The 11,494-nt window shown below is 36.5% G+C and overlaps 1 protein-coding gene across 2 annotated transcripts in view; it reads right to left on the bottom strand.

Moving 5' to 3' along the window:
* The window catches only part of TBC1D32 (TBC1 domain family member 32), a 232,465-nt gene extending 222,213 nt beyond the window's left edge, over window positions 1-10,252 (bottom strand). For both annotated transcript variants that reach the window (XM_027848616.1, XM_027848617.1), the window contains exons 1-3: window positions 10,057-10,252; window positions 9,723-9,877; window positions 469-630 (exon numbers count right to left, since the gene is read on the bottom strand). In XM_027848616.1, coding sequence (XP_027704417.1) covers window positions 469-630; window positions 9,723-9,877 — 317 coding nt within the window. In that variant the 5' untranslated portion in view covers window positions 10,057-10,252. The remainder of the gene's footprint in view (window positions 1-468; window positions 631-9,722; window positions 9,878-10,056) is intronic.
* Window positions 10,253-11,494: the final 1,242 nt, after the last annotated feature.

Consider the following 11,494-nt stretch of genomic DNA (forward strand, 5'->3'; position numbering starts at 1 on the left):
TAGGCACTCAAAAGTACATGTTGAATTGTAGACTAGAATCCACATTAGGGTTTGGTGGAACATCTAAATGGTGGCAATGCACTTCAATGACTACCTTTTGCAAACTAAAAATGGGGATACAGTCTTATAAAGGAGATTCCTTTCTCAAAGTCTTTTTAAAACAAAGAAAAGAAAATCTATAGGCCAACAAAATTGCTATCAACTATAAAATGGACACAGAAAGTCAGTAGTTATACTGCTATCTTTACTAATTAAATATGAAATGTTAAATCTTTGTTGGAATTGCCATTGATATAGTTGAAAATGGATGACCAGTTCTTTCTATCTGAAGAACATTCCTTGATTCATAGCTAAATCCCTTGGTTGTCTATATTGACTGAAACCAGAAGTGAAATTGAATGTGATTATGTTAGCAAACGACACCTGGGAAAACAAATGTCTTTAAAACATTAATATAAGCATACTCACTCTTTAGATTCCTGGGTTACTTTAGTAACATGTTGAACAAGAGTATCATAGCCAGGTCCTTCACCTTGATTCTTATCTGAGGTACATTTTTCCATTTCTTCCTCAATCATAGTACCCAGAGTACTGTATATATATTGTCTAAGATATTTCACAAATTCATAGCTGAAAAAAAAATTAAAAATAGCTCAGTCACATGCCTTATTTTAAAAAGTCATCATTTTGAAGTTATAGAGGGTTCAGTTTTATATTACTTAAGGATTCTAGTCCTTGTACTATACACCATCTGAGGTGGTATATAAAAAGCTGGCTTCAGAGTCAGCAAAATCTGGGTTCAAGTCCTGACTCTCTGTGTGACCCAGGACAAGTCACTTAATCTTTCAATATCCCCTAGCAATTCTCTATGATCATAAAATTGCATAGAAGGTGCTAACTTGCATCAGTGAGGGTGTTTTCTCATCCAGACTTCCCTATAATAATGAAAACAGAGGTTTAGTCTTCATTACCTCACAATGCTAAGCAATAGAGTACATTTATATGGCGCTTTTTGGTTATAAAGCTCTTTTACATACATTCTCTCATTTGACATTAGCAAAATACTGAGGAATTTAAAAATTTTCCCCTAAATCATCTTACAGAGATGACCCTTTAAAGATAAAGAATTAAAAGAAGGTAATTTCAGAAACCAGAAAATGTTTTTGGAACCTTTTCATATTATTAGTCCATCCTATGTTAAATTTGCACTAGCTGAGAAATAATTTATTCAGTGTTTTCATGATTTTTATAAAGAACACAAGAAAAGGTTAAGATTAGAAAATCAGTGAATACAGTGAGATGAAAAGGTTTCTACACATAATTTAAAGTATTGGGGTTTTTTTCAGCAGTGTTGGTGGAGAGAGACCTGCTTTATTTTTTGTTTTGTTGTTGTTTTAAACAGTGTAGAGAAATCTCAAAGTGGAAAATCCCTCTAGCAAGGCAGATCAACAAGTCTCATCACTTTTGGTTTTAGAGAGGTGCCAGGGTACTGATAGGTTAAGTGATTTGTCCAGGGATGGGGGACCTGGGCCTCGAGACCACATGTGGCCCTCTAGGTCCTCAAGTGCAGCCCTTTGACTGTGAAGCTGTACTTGAGAACCTAGACAGCCATATGTGGCCTCGAGGCCACAGGTTCCCCACCCCTGGACTAGTCCATAGTCACACAACTAGTATGGGACTAATGCAGAACTTGAAACTAGGTCTTCCCAACTTCAAGACTAGCCCTCTAACCAATGTGCTACATGGTTTTTCATCATATGAGATATGCATAAGGAAAGGCTTGCACCTTGGCCAATTCCAGTGGTACATGTTCTACCTAGGGCACTTCTCACGAAGGGCTGAGCCTGTGCCCTGGCTACTTGGGCAAGACATGTAATTGAGAACCAAAAGAGACCTTAAACATTATAGACATATTAGTCTGAATTAGTGAGATTTTACTGTAATTTTTTTTCTGATAATTCATTTTCTAAAATAAAGGAAACATTAATATTGTTTATTATTAGAAATTGACAGCTGAAAAATACATTCACACAATATTTTAATATTATCTATGTGATTTGGTGCAAGTCATTTAATTTCTCTGCAATTCAAATTACATCAAAAGTCTTCATACCTCACTCTCTGACCCTTCAGCTCTGGCAGCAAGAGGATAGAAACCTTTCTTAACTTTCCTTGCTTAGAAAAGCACAGAGTTACGGCCTGTGACTTCCCATTTGCCACAGGCACTAATATTTTCCTAGTCCCCCAGGTTTAACATGATGTTATCTTTAACTTTTCCCTCTTCTTTGTCCCTCACACTCAATCATAAATTATTGCACATTTTTGCTTCACAGTGCATCTTCAATTCATCATTTAGGTTAGCATAATGTTTAAAAACAAAGTGGACTGGGTGTCAGAAGATTCAGTTTCTAATTCTCTGCATTTCATTTTCTTTATTTACAAGACAAGGGAATTGGATTAAAGCCAATTCTAGCTCTAAATTCTGGATTCAGTACATTCTAATTTTCTATGAACACTGCCACCCTAGCCCAAAATCTTCTCTCTTAAAGTCTCTCCATTTTTTCTTTCCACCTTCCAGTGCTTTCTGTATTTTGCTGCTAGATTAATCCTTCTAAACATGGAGACCATTAACTCTGGAAGGATCTCTCATGATTCTAAAGTCCACTTTCTTTAACCTGACATTCAAAAGTCCTACCATAAACTGACCCCATTTGATACACTCAACATGGATCATTTGCTTCAGAATCCCTAATTCCATATCTGGTCCAAACCCTTGAGATGTTCATGATTTTGCAATAATTTAAAGTACCTTTATTTATTTGGTAAGAAATGTTTAATGAGCACCTAATTTGTACATGAATCTGTACTGGGCACTACGCAGAAGCAGGTAAAATAAGACATGCATAATTAACTACAATACAAGGGAGAAGGTGAATGTGGAAAAAGAGAGTTGTAAACTGCTATAAGAATTTCAGGGGATATGGAAATCAGTAAGGATTTAATGGAGATGGAATATGAACTAGGCCTTGAGCAGGAGCTGAACAAGTGGAGGTCACTTTAGTAAAGGGAGAGGTATAGAAAGTCAAATAACTCATTTTAGCTAGACTTATACCACACAAGGTCCCAAATGCTCTGCTTTAATCCAGTCCAATACAAGAGAAAATGTTACCACCTACCTTTAAATCTAAAATGCATGGTAAACCATACTAAAATGTTAATTTTAAATAAAATAGTTCAATTGAACCATTTTAGAACTTATGGATAAGTAACAAATGGATTGCAACATATAAGATGCTTTCTTTAGTTGCATTTAAAAAAATCCAAAATAAATTTCAATTTTTTTTTCAATTTTTTATAAAGAAAAAAGTCTTAGAGAGATCTGGAAGGAAATTTCCCAATTCCACATCATTTCCAACAACTCCATTATTTTACAGACGAGGCAACTGAGGCCTATTGAAATCAAATCGTTTGTCCAAGAACACACAGCAAATGTCAAAGCCAGCTTTAAAATGAAGGTCCCCTAATTCCGAACCCAGTACTTTTCCACTGTACCATAGACTCCGTGTATTCTTCCCTGGGTCTTCATATCTCTATTGCCATCTATATGATTTTGCTCATGCTGTTCTCCATATCTGGAAGCTCCTTTCCTCTCTGCCACCATTTTGTCAAAAGAGATCTTACAGCTTGAGCTATAAGCTTGACTCAAGTTCTCCTGAAACTTTTCAAAACCTCAGCCTACAAAGAACTTCTCTAAACATTAATACCTATTGTACTTGAGTTCCTATAAAACAATCCAGAACTTAATAAATATGGATTGGGTTGTCTGTTCTCTGGGTACTTGAAGTAGTTAGATGTTTATTTCAGGATCTCAATGGCAAAATAAAATAAAAAAATCTACTTCTTTTGGCTCTTCAAAAAACCTAGAATAGGTATTGCAGGTGCTTAAAAATTCTTAACAACTGCTTGATTATTTGATCACACTATTTAGTTTTCTAATTTCTTAAATAAGCCTGGTAAATGTTCATTACATGTAAAGAATTATAAAAATGCTTGGATAAATCTACAAAATAGAAAGGTTTAAGTTCAAGAAAAAAAGATTGAATAAGTAGTACAAAAAAAGCAGTAGACAGAGCATAAGAAATGAATTATGTACAAGTATAAGAAAAATGTATATGGGTAAAGACATGTCATAATGAATGGAACACAGGATTAGGATTTAAGATTAACTAATTAAGATTAACTAAGTAAGATTAATTGTGTAAGCTTAATTGTTCTGGGCCTCAGTTTCTTCATTTGTAAAAAGAAGTTACCAAAATGATTAAATTACCTTTAAACTGAAAAATGCTATTCTAAGATCAGTGTGGATTATTCTAATTCAGAAATCTAAGCCTTATTCTTAGAGAGAGGAAAAACAAAGAAATTATAAGGTATTGTTTTAATATTATAAAAACAAATATTCTAACACACTAATTCTTGTTTGAAAAAAAAACTTTTCTATCAAGAGAATTTAACTTCCAGGACATAATTCCATAAGTAATATAACTAACATATTTAAGTTTTAAGACCTCTGGCTTTTAAATACCTATATTGGAAGTAGGAGAATGGCAAGCAACTCACAGATAAGATTTGGAAGATACCTAAAATCAATTCCATATCAATCCCAACTTCTTCATTTTACAGATGAAGCAATTAAGGTCTAATGAAGTCATGTCACTTTCCCAAAGTCACACAGCAACTCGAAGAGCCAGGATTAAAATGTAGGTGCCCTAATTCTAAAGCCAATGCTTTTTCACTGTACCAGTCTCCTCTGTTTTTGAAGACACCTATATAGACAGCCCATATGTTTCTTTCAGGATCCTACACCAATAACAACTACCTTTATTCTGAAAGTTTGTTATTTTTAACTTATATCCACCCTTCTATAATACGAATCTTTTCGGTTTCATTCTTGTTGGAGTCACTCTTCACTGGAATCTTCTTAAACTGAACATGTTAATTAAGTTGTAGAGCTCAAAATGTATAAGGGAGTATGGAAATTATTATGTTAGAAAACTGTGTTAAAGCTGCAATGGCCCTTTTAAGAAGGCCATCGATGAATCCTAGAATATTTTAGTTATATTATGTTATAATATCTTGTAACAAGTACTCTGACTCAAAACTGTATGTAGAAAGCATTTAAGATTCCTTTCAGCTCTAGATCTAATTACACTCATTTATACATACTATACTGTTCATTATATATCCATTTGGCTTTGTAGATTATCTTCTCAACTTTAAAACAATACTATGATCCTAACTCATCTTAACCTATGTTCCTTCCCGGCCTCCCATACTTCTATATACTTCATTTTCTATAGTATTTTTTTTCCCACAAGTACAACATGGAATTACCCAATCATATTTACTTTTTTCAACTATTTGCCCTAAATGATGAATTGCAATGTTTCCAAAGAATATTAAATTTTGTCATAACCTTTTTCAAAGCATTCTTAGAACTTTAGGGAACAATTGGTCACTTATATGGAATACCGCTGGAATACTACTCTTAACGGGTCTGCCAGTGAGAGGTTTACTCATTTGGCGTCATGTGAAAATGAGGCCTAATGAACAATTATAGCCAATTCTCTTGCCTTTTGGTGCACTATTCATAATGGTCAATCTTTTTTATACTTGCTTAGGAAACTATTATTAAGAACTAGCGACATATCCATAGGAGGTATTTACTAACTGATGAAGTGAAGCCAAATTTTTTTTTTCTATTACTTTCCTTCTAAGATTTTACCTAAGTTACTTGCCACGGAAATGTTTTCTAAAATGTTATGGTTCTGAAAATTTTTATAATATGTACATGAATTTATAGAATTGGTGAGTACAGAATGATGTATTAGACAATAATCTGAATAGCAAATTTAGTACTAAATTCACATTTTCAATCTAAGAAAAGGGAACGATTTTACTATAACAGTATACATTTTCCAAGCATAAGATAGGAGGGTTATCACTTTGAAAGATATTAGGTATGCAAAACAATGTTTCTCATAGTTGTTTATGTAGAAAACATGTAAATAGCAGAGAGGCTGCATGGTATGGTAGATGCCAGCTGTGGAGTTAGGTGGCAAAGAGGATAGACAGGATGAATCCAGACGTCCTGAGTCCAACTCCTGCCAATAATATACACCTAGTGTCTGTGTGACACAAGTCGAGTCACTTTCATTGCCCCAGGCAACTGACTAATTCTATTAATTGCAGAACCGTTACCTAGCACATTAACTGAAGTAAAAGAAATTCTTCCACCAATGAAATCACAGGTAAGGACCCCTCCCCAAAAAAATCATTAGCACAGAACTACCAGAAGATACTGACGGTTAAAGGCACATAAAATTTTCATGTCATACATCAGAGCTGCCAAACATGCCACCTGCAACACTCTTGAATGCTGCCTAAACCAGATAAATCTGTAATTGGGAAATATTTAATAAATTAAATAAAAATGCAATAAAACATAGATATTACATTTTAAAACTAAATCAATATTCAGTCTGCAGGGGATCCTTATGTATAAATTAATGCCCTCCCCCTTTTCTATGTGAGTCTGACACCACTGCTGTAAATTACACAGCAAACTGTGAGTAACAGATAATTAGGAATTTTTAAAAGTCAAGTTTTATTATAAACTTTTCTGTATAGCAAAATTAAGGTGTTTACATACTATAACATTTGAGTAGAACAAACTATACAGTTCAAACAACTAACACTTTAGGTATCCTTCCATGATACAATAAAAACTGCTTGTTTTTATTATCAGCTGCTAATAGTCATGTCCTCCCTTAGTCTACGTATATAAGTCTGGGAAAATTTTATACACAAGAGCCTCATTAGAAAATAGGTGTTTTATTATATAATTTAATGCACTGAACTTCACTTTCATAAAAATATGATGTTATTTTTAGTAGGAGTTATCAGCCCCTAAGTATTGTTTTACAAATTTAAACTTTGACACATAGTCCATATGGAAAAAAAAAAAAGACCCATACATAAAAAGGGTGGTAACAGTCCCTTCTTTTACCACTTTCCAACTGCAAGTTAGCAACTTCAGCCCTGACCAACTACAGACTACCAGGTAAAGTAGTTACATGATTATCACCTTGTCCAAAAACAAGGACAAGTTTGCCTGACTTGCCCGCCCCCTTCAGTTTTCTACTCTTCTGGAAATGTCACCAACTAGTCTTAGAACAATGCAAATATCTCTAGTAAACATATGGGACTGATTGGGAAAAAGTTTTCAGACAGTTAGCTAGCCTCAGCAACTAGCTAAGAAAGATGGGGGAGGGAGATGAGAGAAGGGGGGAAAGATGAAAGGCAGATAAATTTGGATCACAGAGCACTTTGAAGGGCAAATCAATTAGCATTTTCGGGTTCAAAGGCAAGAAGTACTAAAGGATTCAAAAAGGGGTTAAGTGAGTGAGAATGAAGGAATTTTTTTTCTTTTCAAATATGTTTTTCTATACTCAATCCTGAAGTCAGGAAAGGAAAAAGAAATCATTTTACTCTTCCCTGATGCACCTCACAAATTTCTAAGAGCTCAGCCTCAATCAAGTATATTCAAGGCTACAGTTAAGCTATGTTCTAAGTCGTACAGGACTTTGCGGGTTGGCCTGGAAATCTAACCAATTATTCCCATAGAGAAGGGATTCTCACACTTTTGGGACTCAGCACCTTTCCCCTTAAAAAATTATAGTGGACCCTCCCAAAGAGTTTTTGTTTTTGTGGATTACAACCTATCAATATTTACCATTTTAGAAAGTAACACATCTTAGTATTATGAAAAGTTTTATCATTGTGGGCTCTATTACAGGGTGTCAGGGACGCCTCCCCTCATTGGAAGTCTTTAGGCCACACTTTGAAAAGGCAGTAGATAGAGCTCTGGGACTGAAATCAGAAGACCTCAGCTTAAATCCATCCTCAGCAACTTACTAGACTGTGACCCTAGGCACAATTTCCTCATATGTAAAATGGGGATAATAAAAACATCTACCTTAAAGATTTGTTATGAAGATCAAATGAGATAAAATTGTAAAAAGCACTTAGCACATTACCTAATACAGAGTAGATACTACATAAATGCTTATTCCCTTCCCCTGCACACACAGAGGAAAGTACCCTTCTGAATTCCAGAGCCTTTAAATTTACTTGCAAGTTTGAGTTACCTTTTTAGTGCTGAATCTGACAGCCATTTAATATAGAAATAATGCAGTTACTTAATGAACTATGCCCCTTTATCACCTGAAAAAAAAAAAAAAAGACCTGCCACATTATTACAGGGGAACCTAACTAGTGCAACTAAAATGCTGAACTAGAAACCAGGAAGACCTAAGTTCAAAGCCCACCTCTGAAACTTACTAGCTGTATGATTCAGGAAAAAATCAATGACTTTACCTCTCTAACTTTCAGTTTACTCATCTGTAAAATGGTGATAATATCTGTAATATGTATCTCATAGAGTTATAGTGAGGATAAAATGAGAGAAATGAATGTAAAGCTGTTTGTAAAGTGAAATGTCTACTCTTATTACAAGTTTAACTAAGCTACTAGCATCAATTATCATAAAAATGATTTGACAAACTCACTGCATGTGACATAACACAATTAATCCTGTATTTAGCTTAAAGTCTGTCCAGGATCAAATATCATCCAAGTGGTTGTATTGCCTAAGGAAAAACAGAACAGTATCTGACTAAACCTGTCTTGCTTGATTTTTTTCTTGATGCATATGGCAAAATTAAAAACCCAGAATCTAATCAAATAAAATTATTTCTTTCTGATATCTCAAAGGAATATCATCTAGTGATCTGTACTAAGACTTGAAATGAGGAAATATACACATAGATTGAGAGGTGAATAATCATAAACCTGGATGAAAAATTATCATTAGCCAAGCAAAAAAAAATTTAAACAAATCTTAAGACTAAAACTAACCACTGCTTAAAAGATAACTAAAGGTTCTAATTAGAGCAGCTACAAAATCCCCAGAGGTATATAAACAACTACTTTTTGAGGTAAGCAAGAATCTGAAGGGTTTAAAAAAATATTACGGAATCTTAAGGTCAGATTTTAACAGTTACTAAAAAGTTTTCATTCCATTTATAAGATCCAGCTCAATAGAAAAATCCCAGACTTCCACTGAAACTCAGTTATCCTAATCTTTCAGTAAAGGAATAAAATCCTTCAATCACTGAACCACCAGGAACAAAATACTGCACTTCCTTGGGACAGTCATTCCCTCTGTGTTGATTAGACTCAAAAATGGGATTGTTCAACTCTCTGACAAGGTGTCCCAAAAAAGCTTAGTGCAGTTTTAAATTATTAAAGCTCCCCCTACAGCCCTATAAAGGATTAACTGTTTAGGTCTGATACTATTGAAACATCTATTAGATATTAGTGGGTATGTGGGGGGGTAGTGGGAGGTGCGGGGGGGGGGGGGGATTGAAGTGTTAGAGAAGAAATGAAGATGAGAGTTAAGAGGAAAAGGAGCAAGAACATTTTTCCCCCAACTGGGGACCCATCCACTCTTCATGGGAGCCTTGTCAAGAGGGAATAGGAAAAAGTGTAACTGAACAGAAGGAAGTAGCGGCAGGTTTCGTTCAGACACCGCTTCAGATGGCCCTTTAAACTTTCTACTGATCTGCCGGTCCGTTTGATTAAAATACCAAACGAAGCTTTACTTGTGAAAATTTTCATCAGTTTCCTCCAGGTGCAAGAGGATCTCCTCCGCGCACTCAAGGGAGGGAGCGCCCGTGATTTTTTCCTTCACGCTCTGCAGTAACTGCCTGAGCATGGACTGGAGCCGAGCCTCGTCCTCGCTGGAGAAATGGGCCATCTGTGGGGAGAACACCAGAGAGCCGGATGACTGAAAAGCCCCAGGACAAGGGCACCGAGCGCGTTCCACCCCTCCTCCCGCCCCCTCCCCCAGGGGGCGGGGCCGAGGCCCAGCCACAGACGAGGCCCCACACTAGGGGCGGGGCTCGCCAGCTCGCATCAAAAATCAAACCGCCTTACCTTAGGAAGAGAGGGACGCAACAATCCCTGCCTACGACAACGGATCCAGATTCCAAGGAGGACGAGGACGACGCATCCCCCTCCGCGTCCGCCTTTCCCAACGACCCAGGACAGCGGGCGCTGACCCACAGCAGGGGTAGAGTGAAAAGGAGGTTGGCACTGTACGAGGGACGACTGCGTTAGCGTGATGACGTAAAACGTCGACGGGAAAGTAATCTCCGCCTCCATCTCCTTCTTGAGATAGGACGTCCGGAGAGCAGAAGGGAGGGCCGCGGAGGCGGGGCTCCGCGGAGGCGGGGCATCCAAAGGAAAAAGAGAGGCTACAGCGGGTGGGAGGGAATGCAGTGGGTAGGAGGGGTCGAGGAAGAGGAAGGGACTCAGGTGAGAGACGGGGGTGGGACTGGTGTAACTTGATTATGGCTCTTGGGAAAGGAAAAGAGAAATTAGGAGAAAGGGGAGCATTTTGGGTTACTAACATTTTTTGTGTGTTATAGACCCCTTGGGCATCTGGTGAAACCCATGAACCCTTTCTTAGAATTTGTTTGGTTGTTTTTCAGTCCTATCCAGCTCTTTGTGTCCCCATTTGGAATTTTCTTGGCAAAGATACTGGAGTGGTTTGTCATTTCCTTCTCCAGCTCATTTGACACATGAAGAAACTGAGACAAACAGAGTTAAAGTGACTTGCCTAGGGTCACACAGCTAGCGTCTGAAACCAGATTTGAACTCAGGGAAATGATTCTTCCTGACTCCAGGCCCAGCACTCTATCCACTGCACTACTTAGCTGCCCCATTCTCAGGATAATGTTTTTAAATGCATGGGATTCTAAGGGAAACCTATTATGATTATTAAATAGTTTTATTTGTATATGTGAATATGTTTTTTAAGCTCATGGATTCCAAATTAACAACCCCTCATTAAGAGGAAGGTCTGTGATTTGGAAGGGAGGAAGCTGATAAAAAGGAAAGGATCATTTAATCTAAATTTAAAACTGAAAGAGATGCTTGAGAAAGTTGTGAATGCAGAATGAATGACAGTGACAGAGCTGCATAAAGATTACGTACTTCCCTTCAAGAAACCAGAGGCATCAAAAACAAAGTTGATATTTAAACTCATTGCTACATATAGGGTTCATATTTAAGTAACTTAAGAGCCGTACCACAGGTCATCTCCTTCCTTCTGACCGTAAAGATCTAACTGGTTTCTTTTTTAAAAAAATAAATTTATTATTTGTTTATTTTTAACATTCCTTTTTTAAAAAAAAATTAAATGCAGAATTCTCTACTTCCCTCCAGTCGCTTCTCTGCCACTGAGAAGGCAAGCAATATAATATCAATTATACATGTGAAATGCAAAACATATTTTCATATTAGCCATGTTGCAAAAAAAGTGAAATATTATACTTCAATCTACACTCAGAGTTTATCAGTTCCCTCCTCA

The sequence above is a fragment of the Vombatus ursinus genome, unplaced genomic scaffold, assembly GCF_900497805.2.
Source record: "Vombatus ursinus unplaced genomic scaffold, bare-nosed wombat genome assembly UNPS02006779.1, whole genome shotgun sequence".
In the NCBI taxonomy this organism is placed as follows: Eukaryota; Metazoa; Chordata; class Mammalia; order Diprotodontia; family Vombatidae; genus Vombatus; species Vombatus ursinus.